Source organism: Neomonachus schauinslandi, chromosome 9, assembly GCF_002201575.2.
Source record: "Neomonachus schauinslandi chromosome 9, ASM220157v2, whole genome shotgun sequence".
Classification (NCBI taxonomy): Eukaryota; Metazoa; Chordata; class Mammalia; order Carnivora; family Phocidae; genus Neomonachus; species Neomonachus schauinslandi.
The window spans coordinates 60,290,260-60,309,838 of NC_058411.1; the positions used below are offsets into that span (position 1 = coordinate 60,290,260).

Genomic DNA, 19,579 nt, shown 5'->3' on the forward strand with positions numbered 1-19,579 from the left:
TTAAATGAATGCCAGTTACACAAAGCCTTAGAAGCATCGATATCTTCATGTTGCATTTTCTCATAAAGCTATTTATTTAGAATTTCATTTTCAATATTTAGAGAATTTCATGTATTTTCTTTATATCTAAATAGATATGTAGAAGAGAGATACATACGTTCCATAGTTTATAACTAAAAAAAAAATCTAAATAAAATTGCCCAGTTAACAAGTTGACATATTTTTATCCTTTCATATTTATATATATCCTGAAGAGAAGCAGCTTAGGAAAGAAAATGCTGTTACCTACATTTAAAATCTGAATATATTTTTTAAGTACTCTCAGTGTTAGTAATTATGACAGATTTGTGAACAAGCTCATTTGAACTTCATTCCCACTACCTCTTCCTTTGAGAAGAGGACGTATAGGATGGACAGGTAGGTACCTGGGCTTAGAGGTTTGTTGTAGGTAAAGAGTGGGGCTTGTTTTTGCAGTTTTATTTATAAGTAAGTTTGAAAAAGGAACTCATAAAACCTGTGTTACTTATAATGCTCTCAAAATTGAATGATTTATATTGCTTCTGTTATATCCAATTTTTTATATGAGTTTTCAATTCATCTTTATAAGAAATCTGTATTATTTTTAGAGAAAAAGGGGGTTTAAGGTGTTGTATGTGATTTGTCCATGATCACAGCTCAGGCCAGAAACAGTGTCAGGAATTTGTCTCTATTTTGTGATCTGCTTCTATTAAATTACATTCTTTCACTTCAGAAATGCTCTGCAAAAAAGATTCACTGCTTAGAACAAGTCACCTATTTAAGTTTATCACTCAAAAGGAAAGAAGAAGGAAAAAGAAAGAACAAAATTTTTTTCATACATCAAAAAAATTTTTAATGTCTTTAATTATGATTTTTATTACCATTTAAAATGTGATTTAGTCTTATTTAAATGAGCTTTTCAATTGATCTGGCCCTTTTATATGGTACTTTACACTAAATAATACTATTTTGAAGTTACTATACAAAGAAAAAACAAATTTTGAATTCATTATTTCCATATGTCACAGTGATTTGCCAAAAGAAAGGGGCATTTTAACAAAAGAGAAAAATATGAAAATTAGAGTTGTGGTAAAGATGGAAATAACACTGAACTGGGAAGCAAAAGACCAGCCTTGTTCTTCTATGGCAGATAAATCCCTTAACTCGTGTACCCACTTGTCCTCATGTTCAAAATGACAGGTATTGGCTAGATTGTGTGTAAGGCCCCTAACAGCGTGAACGTTCATTAAATTCTGTTATAATGAGGGAAGGGAAAGCAGACACTAGATTCAAGCCACCCCTCTGTTACTCATCATCCAGTGACATATCTTATTACTTGGCTTGCATATGGTCTTAAAAATGTAGGATTGAATTAAGGTTAATCATTTAGTGTTATCTAGTGTTGAATAGCTGATTTTCAGAACTAGCCGTATTTATAATTGAAGAACAATTCAATGTAACTGGAACTTTTTAAGTAAACTGAAAAATATTCATATACATATGTATATAGTCACAAACTTGATTGATAATGGAAGATTAAAATTTTGATACTCTTAACATTTCAAAATCAACCAAAGGCCAGAGAAAACTGTTCTTTTTTAGATTGGGAATAATGGAAGAAGATGTTTTTGCTATTAATGGCACAGCTGCTGGTTTCTTGCTGATCTCTGCCTATAGCCAGTGTGTTGGTTCCAACCTTGAGGGCTGTGGCCTTGAAAATATAACACTTTTCTTTTCTCTTTCCTCTTTTTAAGTATCATATGAGCAGTGCACAAGCTAATGTCCTTATAAACTTTTTTTTTAAGACTTTATTTATTAATTTGAGAGAGAGCGAGAGAGCACAAGTGAGGGAGAAGGAGAAGTAGGCTCCTCGCCAAGCAGGGAGCCCGATGCGGGGCTCGATCCCAGGACCCTGGGATCATGACCTAAGCTGAAAGCAGCCGTTCAACGGACTGAGCTACTCAGGCGCCCCTGTCCTTATAAACTTTTAAAGTAGGGTTTACTGAGATATAATTTACATAAAATAAAATTTATTCTTTTTTATGTGGGAATTTTACTATATATTATGTTGGGTGGTTACACAGTTCTGTACAGTTACCAAAATACATCACAAAGTACACTTAAAACTAAGGCATTTATTACATGTAGATAATGCTTTGGTCATCAGGATCAAATCTAGATTTAGATTTAGATCAAATGTAGACTTATTATGGCAGGTAGGCCATAGTATTCCCAAATGATTAAAATCCTTTCAGAATATAAACAATACTCAGACAGATCACTCGAAGACTATGGTAGAACATTATGGAGACACAGTCATTCTGTAATCATGTCTATAATTACGTAAGACAAGAACACAGTAAACATACAAACACACAACTAAACATCCTAACATGAATGATGAGTACTTGCTTACCAATGACAGCTCTTCCCCTGCCTCCTGGATGAAAAGTATCAAGATAATCGTAACCAAACTGTCTCCACTTCCTGATGCCACTTATTTCAGAACTGACTTCCACATCAGCCCTACTTAGGATCACACTGGCAGTCTTTGGCTAGTGGGCTTTGACAAGTTATTGTCTATCTCCACTTCTTCCTTCCTCCCTTTATTCTCTCTCTGTGTTTTCTGCCTTCTTTTTCCCTTTTCCTTTTCCTTGAGGTCCTGACATTTCAGGCCTCTGAGTGCTATATTCTTTGAGCTTTCTTTTTTTACTCTTTCGTATGATTTTTTTTTTTTTAATTACTCATATGGGTATGCTCTTTATCTATTTGTTATCCCTAAGGTGTTTAAGGAAGGAAGGAAATATGCTTCTTACATACAACTTAACTGCTCAGACTAGGTCACAATGACCCAGAAGAGTATCTTATAAAAATAAAATACATAAGCAGTCCCATAAAATTTGCTTTCCCTTAAAGTAAAGTTTTTGTGGCATATACTGGCTATACCAACTTACTATTTAAATTGATTCTGACTCCTAAAGTTTAGTGAAGGATTACTTTTCTCTGAAACTTTTATATCTGTGATAAAAGCCATAATTAAATGACATTTAAGGCATGCTGTCTCTCTGAATTTACTCATAAGAAACTTATCATTTGGATTTCATTGGCTTTCTAATGTGTATACTAAGCGATTTCAGGTGATTTATAATACTTGGGATCCTTCTTTTAAAGTATGACTTACATATAAAGGCTTAAGTTTAAATTATGACTCCATAAGCAAAACTTTGAAAAAGGGCTTTTTCATAAATTTAACAAAACTTCATCAAAGAGAGTTTTCTTCTTTGCCATCATTCCTGTAGTACAGAATCTGAATTGGAAATATTCATATTTATTCTAATATTTTAATGTGATTTTGATAATGTGAAGAAATCTCCATTTGTTGTCTAATAATTTCATTGTTAACATGACTTCCTAGGAAGCAGCAGTATTCCCACTCACTTATATTTCTTATTTCTAGTGAAAACTCAAATGCAGCAAGGATTAATCTCGATAGCCGCCCGCACTGTTATTACACATCTGGTAAATCACTTGGGCCATTATCCAATGAGTGGTGGTCCTGCTATGCTAACAAGTCAGGTGTGTGAAAATCATGACAATCATTACAGTGAAAGTACTGAACTTTCTCCTGAACTCTTTGAGAGTCCAAATATCCAGTTCTTTGTGTTGAACAATACAACCTTAGTCTCCTGTATCCAGATCAGATCAGAAGAGAGTATACCCGGAGGAGGTTTATCTGCTGGCCTTGCGTCAGCCAATTCAAATGTTAGAATCATAGTACGTGATCTCTCCGGAAAATATTCATGGGATTCTGCCATTCTGTATGGACCACCTCCTGTGAGTGGCTTGTCAGAGGCTACATCGCTCGTACTTTCATTGTCTCGCCAAGAGAAGCCAGAAGAGCCTCCTACATCTAATGAATGCTTAGAAGATATAACAGTAAATGATGGGATTTCCCTCCAGTTTAAAAGAGGATTTAGAGAAACTGTACCAACTTGGGATACCATAAGAGATGAAGAAGATGTTCTTGACGAGCTTTTGCAGTATTTAGGTCTAACTAGTCCTGAATGCTTACAGAGAACTGGAATCTCACTTAATATTCCTGCTCCACAACCTGTGTGCATTTCTGAAAAACAGGAAAATGATGTTATTAATGCTATCCTTAAGCAGCATACAGAGGAAAAAGAATTTGTTGAGAAACACTTTAATGACTTAAACATGAAAGCTGTGGAGCAAGATGAACCAACACCTCAAAAGCCTCAGTCAGCATTTTATTATTGCAGATTGCTTCTTAGTATATTGGGAATGAATTCCTGGGACAAAAGGTAAGAATAAAAGAGAATTTTTTTTTTTAACATTAGTCTTATTCATCTTTTGATCAGGCATTTTAGTTTCTCTTCTTTTCCTCACTAAATTTTATCTACCAATTAGTTCTTTGGCTTTTGGACAGATTTTTTTTTTTTTTTTGAGATGACTGAGTTGTATCAGGATTCAAGGGAATAAAAAGATAACTCAATAAATTAACTATTAACAGTTTCATAATGACTGGTAGAACTTTCTGACTTTGAAATTACAGCTCATATAATTGAAAAAATATCTTATTTTTCCAACCTTCACGTAAGCTAATAGGAAAAACTTTTTTTTCTTATGACACTTCTGACACCAAATAGGTGGGTTTTCCACACCAGGCAGGTCCAGCACTAACTGGAGTTAGCACAAACAGATTGAGGGCTCAGACCCACAAGACTGCCCCCCCACTTCAGACACAATTGAAAGTCCATATTTCTGACCAACTAGCTATAAATCAGATAACTACCTCCTCAGGTTTGATAATTAGCTATAATGGCTCACAAAACATTTACTTCTGTTCAGCAGTTTATTATAAAAGGTAGTTAAAGGATACAGATGAACAGACAAATGAAGTACATAGGATGAAGTCTGGAAGGTTCCCAAGTGCAGGAGCTTCTGTTCCTGTGGAGTTGGGGTCTGCCACCGACCCAGCACATTGACTTGAGTTGACTAACCAGGAAGCTCTTTGAACCTCATGGTTTAGGGATTGTTATAGAGGCCTCTTCACATAGGCGTGATTAATTATTAACTCAGTCTCCAGCTAGTCTCCCCTCCCCATAGGGGTGGCTGAAAGTTCCAAGCTTCTAATCATGGTTTGTGCCTTCGGATGACCAAGCCCCATCCTAAAGTTATCCAGGAGCCCACCAAGCATCACCTCATCAGAACAGAAGATTCTCCTATTACCAGGGAAATTGCAAGAGATTTAGGAACTCTGTAAGATGTTCCTGTCACCTTCATTGCTCAGGAAATAACAAGAGTTTTAGGAGCTCTGTGTCAGGAACTGGGGCAGAGCCCAAATACATATTTCTTATTATGTCACATAAGCCTAACGGGTTTTTTTGACAAATAACAATATGATCTTTTCTTGTTTGTATCAGAGAAGTTAACTCAAGGTTTATCATCAAATCAGGAAAAGAATCTGTATTTCATTTTTTTAAATTTTGTTTTCTTACACATGTTGCAAAAAGCTTGCAGTTAACACCAAGTATTCATGTAAGTTGGGTAAGAGTTAAATGAAAAGGCATTAGATTTAAATCAGAAGAACCAGGTTAGAGTCATTTAATTGTTAAGCTTCAGGCTATAAGTTGAAGAAATAACTCGCACCTCACATAGTGGTGAGAATTTAGATAATGTACATAAAATACCAAGTTGTACACTAGTATAAAGCATCATTATACATTTATTTTTTAAATTTCTATGATGCTAAAAGCTGTAGGGATGTGGAAGACACGACATTATTTAATGTATTGTTTTTGTTCAATTTGTAGTAGGAGGGGAATTCAGGTATCACTGGACAAATAAATCTTAAAGTAATTTAAATGCAGATGAAGCACTGAAATGGAGTTCTACTTGCTTGAATAGTGTTTATAATCTTACTTAATTTAAACGCTTCCATTTATTAGAAGGCAGTATTCTCTGCTTTATGGGGAAGACATGTCAGGAATACAGTTTGCCTTATGGTATGTCCAAGTGTAGGTAATTGCCACTCATGTAAGTGCATTCTACTCTCTCTTGCTGTAGGATGGTTCATATATTGGCTCTTGAGAAAAATTAAAGGTGGGAAGCTGTATTTACCACAGCAAGCATTGATTTCATGAATATAATTTGTATGTATTTAGCACATAAAGAATGTATTTGGTAAAATGTCTACATTGCTTCATAGTGTAAAAAATACCTGTAAGGTAACATAAGAAAGCAAATTCCATCTGGATTACATATGCTTACTTGATAATGATTTAGATTTTGTGAATATTTTATTTCTCATTAGGAGCAACTTTCTTAAATATTTTTAGGAAACTCTTGAGAAGGAACCTGCAAGTACTTTTATCCATTTTTCTGGATATGAGTTTGAGAAGCTCACAGCATCTGCAAGGAAAAATTGAAGTGATCAATAGATAATGATCCACTGACAGAAATCTATGAGGGCCTCGGTAGAAATAATGACATTTATTCTTTACATTTCTTTTAGGGTCTGTTCTCCTTTGTGTTAGAAGCATGAAAAGGCAAGAAAAGTGTTTAAAAGTTGCATGAGTAGAGTGGAAAGTATTTCCGGGACTGTCATGTCATTCACTGCAAAGGTGATGAAAATGTTTATAAATCTCTCTATTTAGGAGGAGCTTTCATCTCTTGAAGAAAAATGAGAAACTACTTAGAGAACTTAGGAACTTGGATTCAAGACAGTGGTAAGTTGTTGGAGAACCTTCAGATTTATAACTAGCAACTGTCAGCTATTTCTATTTATGTGTGAATAATACTGTATTGTTGACTTTCTGAACAGAAACATTTGATTTACTTATACCTTTAAATAATAAACTTTTTGAAAAAAATGCAGGACTACATTAAAATGTTTGGTATCTTTGAATAGTTTATACCTTTTTAATGCATTTCAGAATTCTTTTGATGGCAGAAATCTAACTGAACTTAAAAAATGTCCTTTGGTTTTCCCATAGTTAGACGTTCCAAATATACCCTTTTGATTAGTCTTGGAGGTCTCAAGTGAAATGACTGGTGAATACAAGCTAGTACATGGGACGCCTGAGTGGCTCAGTCGTTAAACATCTGCCTTCGGCTCAGGTCATGATCCCAGGGTACTGGGATCGAGCCCCGCGTTGGGCTCCCTCCTCCACGGGAAGTCTGCTTCTCCCTCTCCCACTCCCCCTACTTGTGTTTCTGCTCTCGCTATCTCTCTCTCTGTCAAAAAAATAAATAAAATCTTAAAAAAAAAAAATACAAGCTAGTACATACAAAAAATATTAATGGAGCAAAGAACATGGATATAGGTTATTATATTGCTATAAATCTGATTTCTCATTAAGGTCTTGGATATGTACCTGTTTACATTTGGGTTTTGATGTGTAAAATCTTGTTACATCATTATTTTGATGGTATCTAGGTTCTTGATGTATACTATATGAACAAAACTTCTGGGAAACCAGTACTAGAAACTGCAAAATATTACTTAACTGGAATTTCTGTGAGGTTGACATGTATATATGTTACTTTCTTGTCTAGACTCTAAATCAAATTTATGGATGGGGTTTTTTGGCAGTATAACTAGAAACACATTAATAAAGCAATACTTTGAATACCTGTATTTCTGAGCTCTCAAATCCACAACCTACTTAATATCCATTTCTCACTCTCTCACATCTTAGTCAGTTGGTGTTTTGTACTTTTATGTTTCCAGTTTTTTGCTTTTTCTGTTCCCACAGTCAGTCTGCCACCCACTCTGATTTCATTGGTCCTGTCAGCAGACTCACACATTGTCAGCTATAAAAATGCCATTTCTGACATCCTCAAAACTATTCTTCCACTTAAGTATATATATATATAGACAATATATATAGAGAGAGAGACTATATATATATATGACTATAATCAAATCTCTGATCAGAATCATTCTTTTTTTTTTTTTAAAGATTTTATTTATTTATTTGAGACAGAGAGAATGAGATACAGAGAGCATGAAAGGGAGGAGGGTCAGAGGGAGAAGCAGACTCCCCGCCGAGCAGGGAGCCCGATGCGGGACTCGATCCCGGGACTCCAGGATCGTGACCTGAGCCGAAGGCAGTCGCTCAACCAACTGAGCCACCCAGGCGCCCCATTCTTTTTTTTTTTTTAGATTTTATTTTATTGAGAGCACATGCACGTGTGAGTTGGGGGGGAGGAGCAGAGGGATAGAGAATCTTTTTTTTTTTTTTTTTAAAGATTTTATTTTATTTATTTGACAGAGAGAGAGAGAGACACAGCGAGAGAGGGAACACAAGCAGGGGGAGCGGGAGAGGGAGAAGCAGGCTTCCCACCGGGCAGGGAGCCCGATGCGGGGCTCGATCCCAGAACCCTGGGATCGTGACCTGAGCCGAAGGTCATGACTGAGGGTCATGACCCTCATGACCTCAATGACTGAGCCACCCAGGCGCCCCGGGATAGAGAATCTTAAGCAGACTTCCCACTGAGCGTGGAGCCTGATGCAGGGCTGGATCTCAGGACCCTGAGATCATGACCTGAGCCAAAACCCAAGAGTCTGTTGCTTAACCAACTGAGCCATGCAGGCGCCCCTGATCCAAATCATTCTTCGCATCTACTTTCTCTACTCCTAGGCAGCAGTATATTACTAGAGAAAATGATCAAACCAGTGTGATATAGAGAGTTACTGTAGATTCATGCTCCTTTACTTCAGCAATACCTTCTCTACTGTTTGGCAAATTTCTTATCCCTTGTTCACTTCTTACTTTGTTCCTCAGAGTAATTATTATAAACCACTTCTTTGTTCTTCAAGCCCTTCATTATAGTCAAAAGATCATCTCTACTCTAACCTCCCTGAGGATTCAATTCAAATGTTTGACCTTCTATGTGAAAGATAGTCTGGTAGAACAATAGTTCCTAACCTTTCTTCCTCCACCCATTCATATTTAACACACATTAGTCACACCTCTAATTAAATCCAGTGATTCTGACAATTGGGGAATTCATTTGAAACAAACTACCATGCCAGCAGTATTCTATAGGAATGCAAAATAAACAAGATTATTCATTCCTTTCCCATATCAAACAACTCCGCCTTGTAACTTCTCTGTAAAATTGCTATATTGAGCCATCTTTTCTTGCTCACCTTCAGTTTCAGGAAAACCTTTTTTTTTTTTTCTATCTATACTTCTACCTCCTACCTTCTCTGCTTGCTCTAAGATCTTCAAAAAGTGACCACATCTTTATCTTGTATTTCTACTTACCCCTTTACCATAAGCACAGTTGTTACGTTTCTTTAAACAAAAGAAAACAAAACTGTCCTCAGTTACCATCCTTTCAAGCTATAGTCTATCCCTTTCATGCCTTTTACTACCAAATTTTATGAGAAAATATCTTTACTCACTTCTTTGGTTTTTGTGGTTTTTACTTTTTTCAGAATAATCTTTTAAAAATAATGTCTAGTTTCTCTAGTTATTATAGAAAATATACAATAAAAAAATAAACCATATATTTATAACACTATTCTGAACATTTGTTTATTTTCAGTCTTTTTTGATATACATATGATTTTTTTGTTTTAAAAAACTGGAATCCTAGTAATATGTATACAGTAAGTTATCTTTTAAAAAGGACTTTATCATGTTGGGAGCATTTTCCTCAGGCATTTTGATATTTTTCAAAAATAATTTTTTATGGTGCCAAGTTCTATGATTATTGGACATTGACATTGTTTTTAATATCTTGCCCTAGGATAGGTTCCTAGAAATGGAATTATTACATCAAAGCATAAGAACTAATTTCAGGCCATACATACTACAGAATTACTTTTCACTAAGTACTAATTTCTAATTAGTACCAACATTATGTAAGAACACTAATATAACTTCAATCTGGCCAACACAAGGTATTGGTCATATTTTCTAAATCTTTCCTAGCTTGGGAGGCAGATCATGGTATCTCTTTAATTTATTGTTCTTTACTACTAGTGAAGTTAGTATCTTTCATGTATTTATAAGAAATTTTAATCTTTTTTCAAATTCCCTCTTAATGTCCTTTTTCTATTTAAAAGGAAATTTTTCTTAATTGCAGGAGCTCTTCTACATATGTGTGTATGTAAGGATTAACTTTTGTACTTATTGTGGGAGTTTTCCCAGTTAGTTGTTTGGCTTTCGGTTTTCAATAACTTCATATTGTTTAGCATACAGGTTTTTCATTTTTATGTAATTTTATTTCTCAGTCTGTTTTCTTTGGATTTTTTTCAGTTGCTTATTGTGCTTAGAGAATTCTATCTTGAAATCAATTAAATGTTCTACTGTATTTCCTTCTAGATCCATAATTACTTGGTAGGAATGGTAATTATTTTACATTTAATTCTTTATTTCTTCTGGAATACATTTTAGTTTATGGAATAAGAAATGGAACTAGCTTGAATATTGGAGAGTAGTCTATTTCCACAATTTGTTGAATAATCCATAACTTTCTCATTGATTTGATGTTTCCTTTATCAAATATTAACCGGTTTATTTCAGAGCTATCTGTTCATTTCTGTTGAGTTGTCTATCAGTTTTATGCAGATGTTAGTGATTATTATAGCTTTGTAATTTAATATCTGATAGACCCAGTCTTCTTCCTCACCCTATTCATACATATTCTTCTTTTCTTTGATATTATCACCTGTCTTTTCTTCTGGATACGTGTTAGAATTACGCTCCTGTTTTCCAGGAAAAAAATCCCATTGATATTTTGGTTTTGATTTACAATAAAACTTTCATATGCAGAGAATAAGTACATTTGCTATCATCATTCTTCCCATTCATATTCATGGTGTGTTTTTCATTTATTCTGAGACCCAGACATTACTTTTAGGGTTATTTTATTGTTGTTATGCTATTCTAAATAGAATTTTTTTCCCATTATATTTTGCTATCCAAATACTTTAGTGAATTCTTTTATTTATTTTAAACATTTTATAGTTGTCTATTCAGATCTGTTTAGGTATGTAATTATCTTACAAATAATCTCTTTTCTAAAAGTTATGCCTATTTTTGCTTATATTTTATTGCATTGACTAGAACTTGCACTACAGTGTTAAATACCTGTTGTAAGAGTGGACATCTTGTTATTGGAATCTTTTTCAGCATCTATTCAAATTTTCATATAGTTTTGCTTTCTTAACTGAGGTATATTATATGTAGTATCACTAGATTGCTAATATTAAATAATTCTTGGAATAACCTACTGGGTCATTTGACTTCCTGTTGTGTTCAATTTACTAGACTTTAATTTTGAATTAGGGTATAGCCCATTTCTAAGCATATTCTATATTTATTTAATTTTTTATCTGTTCTTACTATGTTTAAAGTTAAGATTATAGCCAGCTTCATGAAACGAATATTATCTGTTGTTTGAAAATTTGGAATAACTAGTAAAATTTCTAATTCTTTCAGTTTGTTTCATCATTATTAGCCTCTGGGTTTTCTTTTAGCTCTTGGGTCAACTTCAGTGTTTTTTGGTTTTTTACAAAACTCCTTTTCATTGAGGTTTTCAATGCATACTAATACAGATTAGTACATATACACATATAATAATTCCGCTATATTCCTTTTCTCATTTTAGTTTTGTGGGATTTTTTTTTTTTGCTCTTTTTAAAAAATTAATTTATGTGTTCCCATATCATCCCTTCAAAATTTTTTCCCTCTAGCTTTATTGAGATAGCATTGACATACAACATTGTGATAGTTTATGGTTTAAACATAATGATTTATAAATATATATATTGTAAAATGATTTCTACAATAAGGTTAGTTAACACATTCATCACCTCACATAGTTATAATTTTTTGTGTGATGAGAACTTTAAAAATCCACTCTCTTAGCAACCTTTAAATACATAATACAGTACTGTTAACTATAGTTACTATGCTGTACTTTACTTCCCCAGAACTTACTCATCTCACAGCTGGAAGTTTATACCCTTTGACCACCTTCACCCATTTTGCCCATTTCCCTATCCCCCACCCCTGAAACCCGTCTGTTCTCTGCTTCTGTGAGTTCATTTTTTTCAGATTCCACATATAAGTAAGAACATACAATATTTGTCTGTCTCTGTCTGACTTATTTCACTTAGCATAATGCCTTCAGGTTTCATCCAAGTTGTCACAAATGGCAGGATTTCCTCCTTTTGTTATGGCTGAATTTCATCGTATAGTTGGCCCTTGAAGAACACAGGAATTAAGAGCACCAACCTCACCCCATCCCCATGCAGTTCAATATCTGCATATAACTTTGACTTCCTAAAAACTTAACTACCAATAGCCTACTCTTGACTGGAGTCCTTACTGATAATATAAAGTCAATTAACATATATTTTATATGTGGTATATATTGTATTCTTAAAGTAAGCTATAGAAAAATGTTACTGAGAAAATCATAAGAGAAAATACATTTACAGTACTGTACTGTATTTACTGAAAAAAAATTTGTTTATAAATAGACCCATGCAGTTCAGACCCCTCTTGTTCAAGGGTCAACTGTACATGTATACCACATTTTCTTGATCCATTCATCTATTGATGAACACAGGTTGTTTTTATACCTTGGCTATTGTAAACAATGCTGCAGTGAACATGGGGATGCAGATATCTCTTCAAGGTAGTAATTTTGGGGGTTTTTTGGATATATATCCAGAAGTGGGATTGCTGGATCATGTAGTAGTTCTGTTTTCAATTTTTTGAGGAACCTCTATACTGTTTCCCCTAAAGGCTGCATCAATTTACATTCCCACCAACAGTTTACAACAAGGGTTGTCTTTTCTGTATATCCTCACCAACACTTGTTATCTCTTGTCTTTTTGATAATAGCCATTCTAGCAAGTGTGAGGTGATATTTCATTGTGGTTTTGATTTTCATTTCCCCAGTGATTAGTGATGCTGGGCACCTTTTCATGTATGTGCTGGTCATTTGAATATCCTCTTTGGAAAAATGGCTCTTTGGGTCCTTGCCCATTTTTTTTTTTTTAGGTCCTCTTTTCTTTTTTCTTTTCGTCCATTTTAATTGGATTATTTGTTTTATTGCTGTTGAGTTGTATGAGTTCCTTAATATTTTGGATACTAACCCATTATCAGATAAATATATATAGTTTGCGAGTATTTTCTTCCACTTCATAGGTTGCCTTTTCATTTTGTTTATCATTGTTTTGCCATGCAGAAGCTTTTTAGTTTGATATAGTCCCACTTGTTTTGGTTTTGTTGCTTGTGCTTTCATATCTGAAAAAGCATTGCCGGGACCAGTGTCGAAGAGCTTATCCTCTATTTTTCTTCTAGGAGTTTTACAATATTAAGTCTTTAATCCATTTCATGTTAATTTTTGTGAGTGGCATAAGGTAGGGGTCCAGTTTCATTCTTTTGCATATGAATATCTAGTGTAGTGAAGAGACCATCTTTCCTCCATTGATATTCTTGGCTCCCTTTTCAAATACTAGTTGACTATTCGTGCACGGGTTTATTTCTGGGTTCACAGTTCTGTTCAATTGATCTTTGTGTCTGTCCTTATTCCAGTATGGTTTTGATAACTGTAGCTTTGTAATATAGTTTGAAATCAGTAAATGTGATGCCTCCAGCTTTGTTATTCTGTTTTAGGATTGCTTTGGCTATTTGGTGTCTTTTATGGTTCCATATGAATTTTAGTATAGCTTTTCTATTTCTGTAAAAAAAAAAAAAAAAGATGCCATTGGAATTTTGATAGGGATTGCAGTGAATGAATGGATTACTTTAGATAGTGTGAACATTTTAATATTAATCCATGAACCACAGGCTATCTTTCTCTTCATTTGTGTGTTCTTCAATATCTTTCATCAATGTCTCATAGTTTTCATTGTGAAGATCTTTCATCTTGGCTAAATTTATTCCTGAGCAATTTTTTGGGATGCTATTATAAATGAGATTGTTTTCTTTATTTCTTTTTCAAATAATTCATTGTTAGTGTATAGAAAAATGACTGATTTTGTGTATTGATTTTATATCCTGCAACTTTACTGAATTTCTTTACTAGTTCTAGCAGTTTTTTGGTGGAATCTTTTGTACTTTCTTTGTTTAAGATTATGTCATGTGCAAAAAGAGATAATCATACTACTTTCTCCCCAGTTCAGATGCTTTCTATTTCTTTTTATTGCTTGATTGCTCTGGCTATGACTTCCAATACTGTGTTGAATAGGAGTGATGAGGTTGGGCACTCTGATTTTGTTCCTGATCTTAGAAAAAAGAAGTCTTTCAGCTTTTCACCACAGAGAATGTTAGTTGTGGGCTTATCAGATATGGCCTTAATTATTTTGAGGTACATTCCTTCTATACCCAGTTTGTTGAGACTGTTTATCAAGAATGAGTATTGAATTTTGTCAAATTGTTTTGCTGCATCTGTTGAGATGATTGTATGATTTTTATCTTTTATTCCATTGAGGTGATGTATAACATCTATTGGTTTGCATGTTGAACCATCTTTGCATCCAGAGGATAAATCTCACTTTATCATGTTGTATGATTCTTTAATGTGCTATTGAATTCTATTTGCTAGTATTTTGTTGAAAATTTTTACATCTATATTCATCAGAGATGTTGGCCTCTAATTTTCTTTTCTTGTAGTATTCTTACCTAGCTTTGGTATCAAGGTAATGCTCTCCTGGTAAAATGAGTTTGGAAGTATTCCCACCTTTTCACTTTTCTGGAAGAGTTTGAGAAGAGTTAGTATTAATTCTTTAAGTGTTGGGTAGAATTCACAGTGAAGCCATCTGGTACCGGGCCTTTCTTTGTTGGGAAGTTTTTGATTACTGCTTCCATCTGCTTACATGTTACTGGTCTGTTTAGATTTTCTGGTTCTCATAATTAAGTCTTGGTGGGTTGTACATTTCTAGGAATTTATGCATTTCTTTTAGGTTGTCCACTTGTTTGGTAAATAGTTGTTCATCATAGTCTCTTATGATCATTTGCATTTCTGTGGTATCAGTTGTAACATCTCCTTTTCATTTATAGTAATATTTATTTGGGTCCTTTTTGTTGTGGTTAGTCTAGCAAAAGGTTTATTAATCTTGTTTATGTTTTCAAAGAACCAGCTCTTGGTTTTGTTCATCTTTTCTATTTTCCTATTCTTTATTTCATTTATTTATGCTCTAATTTTTATTATTTCCTTTCTTCTGTTACCTTTGGGCTTAGTTTATTCTTCTTTTTCTAGTTCCTTTAGGTATAAAGTTAGGTTGTTTATTTGAGATAGTTCTTTCTTTCTTGATGTATGTATTTATCACTCTAAGCTCCCCTCTTGGAACTGCTTTTGCTACATTCCGTAAGTTATGGTTTATTGTATTTCCTTTTCTTTTTGTCTCAAGATATTTTTAATTTCCCTGTTGATTCCTTCTTTGATGCATTGGTTGTTCAGGTGTGTGTCATTTAGTTTCCCTGTATTTGTGAATTTTCCAGCTTTCCTCCTGTTTATTGATTTCTAGTTTAATTCCTTTGTAGTTGGAAAAGATACGTGATACTAATTTCTGTCTTCTTGAATTTGTTGAGACTTGTGTGTTTTAGCACATGATCTATCATAGAAAATGTTCCATGTGCACTTGAGAAGAATGTGTATTTGCTGCTATTGGACAGAATGTTCCGTATATGTCTGTTAAGTCCATTTGGTCTATAGTATTGTTCAAATTCACTTTCTTATTTGATTTCCTATCTGGAGGATCTGTCCATTGTTGAGAGTGGGGTATTAATGTCCCCAACTGTTATTGTATTGCTGTGTATTTCCCTTTTCTTTAAGTACTTGGTTTATATATTTAGGTGCGCCAATGTTGGGTGCATAAATATTTATAATTGTTATATCTTCTTGATGGATTGACTCCTTTTCTTTATGATAGTAACTTTTTTTTTTTAACCATTTTTAACTCACAGCCTATTTTGTCTGATAGAAATATAGCTACCTTTGCTTTCTCTTGTTTATCATTTGCTTAAAATATTATTTCCTGTCCCTTCAGTTCTCATTCTGTGTTCACCCTTAAAGCTAAAATGAGTCTCCTGTAAGCAGCATATCATTTGGATCTCATTTTTTTTGTCCATTCAGCCATTCTGTGTCTTTTGATTGAAGAATTTAATCTATTTATATTTAAAGTAATTGTTGAGAGGTAAAAACTTACTAATGCCATGTCTTCGTTTGTGATTTAAAGACTTTTTGTAGTAGTATGTTTGAGTCCTTTGTCATAGTCTTTTGTTTATCTGCTACAAGTTTTTTCCTTTGTGGTTACCACAAGGCTTATATAAAATATGTTATATTTATAACATCTTATTTTAAGCTGATTACAACTTGATAGATAGCATATAGAAACTTTATATTTTTACTTCTTCCTCACATTTTAGGTTATTGGTGTTACTACAATAATAAATTGTTACGTTTATGGTTATTTTAAAAACATTTTCTAACTTTTAAACTAAAGTTATAATTAATTATGCATCACCATTACAGTGGGCTTTTTTTCTTGATGCAAATAATCTACTTAATCTTTTCAAAGAAACAGTTTTTAGTTTATTATATTCTGTTTTCTAACTCATTAATTTTTGTCTATTATTTCTTATTTATAAGCTTTATATTCTTTTTCTTCTAGAATTGAATGTTTTTGTCTTTTATTTTTTAACAATGAAATGGTCTTAGACTATAAAATTTTTCAGAGTACAACTCCTATCCATTTTTTTAGTCTCAGCTTAAACAACATGTTTTCTGAAATCCTTTCCCTAAACTACCTCTCTTTACCTTCCTCCCCAGTCTATGTTTGGATCTTCCATGTGCTCTCACAGAGCCCTGTAACACTTCCCTGTCATAACATTTATCACAGTGTATTATTATTATTATTACTATTATTATTCTTAGATATTCTTATTACTTCTTTCCAAAACAATTATAATAACCCTCTAAATAATCTGTGAGTTCTTATATCCTAACTCTTCCCCATGATAATTTATCTTTGGTACTAAATGGTCAAGTCCTTGAGGGCAAGAATCAACTCTTTTGCTCTCTTGCTCAACATGTATTCCAGACCTCACTGCTCTACTGAAACTATCCTTCTGAAGGTTAGTATCTTGACCATCAAGTCTAGAGTTTTCTCAATCTTCAACATTTTATCTAATTAACTAAATTTAGTTAATTTAATAAGCATTTTAAAAGATTACAGCAGTTTTAGATTTACAAAATAATTGATTGCAAAGTACAGAGAGTTCCCACATACCCTTTTCCCCTACACATAATTTTTCTATCTCTTGTATCAGTGTGATAACATTTGTTAAAATTGATGAAACAATATTGATATATTAACTGAAGTCCATAGTTTACATTAGAGTTCATTCTCTGTGTTGTACATTGTATGCATTTTGACAAATGTGTAGTTAATAGGTATCCACCATTACAGTATCCTATAGAATAGTTTCACTGCCCTAAAAACCCCTTGAGTATTATATCCCCTAATTTAATACTGTAGTCTATTCTCTAAAATGTTCTTCTCCCCGGCTTCTGTATCACTACAATTACCTCATTCAACTCCTAATTCTCTAATTATTCCAAGTTTGTCTTCACTGGCTCATCTTTTACCTCATAACCCCCTAATATAGTTATTCCCCTCATTGGGATATCTCTCCTATCTTCTTAACCCCATTCTTTCCATGTGCTTGTCTCTCAATTCTCTTGTCATGATTTTGCAGCTGCCTATTACAAATTTTTACCTGCTTCCTCCCAGGTCACCATTTTGTTCCCAAATCAGATCCTCCTCATAATTTTCTTGATTATGTTTAGAGATATCATTTCAGTCACCCAAACTTGACCATTTCCTTTCTCTTGCCCTTAGATTTTCATAACTATTGCGCCAGTTCTTATTATCCCTTCTTCTATGCTTTTCTTGCCCCCAACCCCTTGATTCATGTCCTTACTACTTTAAAGAGACTATTACAAAGAGCAAGAGATGAAGTCTGTCAGCACCATTTTTCCAACAGTATTTGCTCACTTTGCGTCTCTGTCACATTTTGTTAATTCTTGCAATATTTCAAACTTTTTCATTATATTTGTTATGGTGATCTATTATCAGTGGTTATGATTTGCTGAAAGCTCAAATGATGGTTAGCATTTTTTAGCAAAAAAGGTGATTTTTTAAATTAAGGTATGTACTTTTTTAGGCATAATGCTATTGCTCACCTAATATAGTATAGTATAGTATAAACGTAACTTTTATATACACCTTATTGCTGTATTCACTTTATTGTAGCCTACAACTAAACCTGCAATATCTCTGAGGTAGGCTTGTACTTTTCTGATGGACTAGAGAGGAAAAATGAAAAGTGATGTTGTTTATACTCTTATCTTCCTAGACCATTTATAGATCCTTTATTTTCTTTGACTAGATTAACTGATTCCTATTCCTCTTGGTTGAACAACCACCAGATTTTTTTATTTCAAATCTCAAAATTTGTATTATTACTTCTATCGCATTGTATATGCAGGGATTCAGAAGTGCTTACAACTTAGCAGACTTCGCTTTGAATTTTCCAGTAGTATGCTCACAGTATTTTGCCAGTTCTGTACATATTCTTACATGGTTGCATGTAAGTTGCAAGTTCGTTAATTTTATGGGTGTTTTTTCTGGTTTCTTTCCCTAATTGTTCATTATTGTACATATTAAGCTAATGACAATATACCAAACATTTTTAGCAGCAGTAGTTAGGTAAGTAGAAAAATAAGAGGGAATGGTGAAAGATTAAAATTTGACATGAAAGGCATCTGAGCTCTGCTTTTACAAATTGTAGGAAGGTCATAGATAATATAAAGGTGATTGATTTCTCTTTTACTTTTGCATTGTAAAGATTTATGTTCTATTTTTTCCTGCATGGCACATATTTTTCTCCCTGCTTTTAGATTTATATAGTATTAGGTGAACATTTCTATTTATTTTATAAATTGTGATTTATGAGTTAATTGATAGACCTTTACCTGAAAAAATTTGAAATATTGCAAGAATTACCAAAATGTGACACAGAAACACCAAGTAAGAACACTGGAGAAGTTCCCTTTCTGCCCCAGGATCAGGATTTACACATAGTGGATTGTGCTTCCAAGTTAAATTCTTAATAGTTTTCTTGAGATGTACTTCTTTTTTTTTTTGAGATGTACTTCTTATACCATACAGTTTACTCATTTTTAAAGTATACATGTTTTTAGTATATTCACAGGGTTGTGCAACTGTCACAACAACCTGATTTTAGAATATTTTAGTTCCTTCAAAAGGAATTCCATACCCATTACCAGTAACTCCCCATTACCGCCAACCACCCCCTTCTCCCACTCCCCAGCTGTAGACAACGCTAATCTACTTTCTATTTCTATAGATGTGCCTATACTGGACATTTCATATAAAAGGCATCAAACAATATATGGTCTTTTGTGGCAGGCTTCTTAGCATAGTGTTTTCAAAGTTCATCTGTATTGCAGTGTGTTCTCAGCACTTCATTTCTTTTTA

General features: G+C 33.6%; 1 protein-coding gene across 4 annotated transcripts in view; it reads left to right on the forward strand.

Moving 5' to 3' along the window:
* The window catches only part of RALGAPA1 (Ral GTPase activating protein catalytic subunit alpha 1), a 247,730-nt gene that overhangs the window by 152,593 nt on the left and 75,558 nt on the right, over positions 1-19,579 (forward strand). For all 4 annotated transcript variants that reach the window (XM_044918201.1, XM_044918202.1, XM_044918204.1 and 1 more), the window contains 2 exons: positions 3,476-4,340; positions 6,696-6,767. In XM_044918201.1, coding sequence (XP_044774136.1) covers positions 3,476-4,340; positions 6,696-6,767 — 937 coding nt within the window. The remainder of the gene's footprint in view (positions 1-3,475; positions 4,341-6,695; positions 6,768-19,579) is intronic.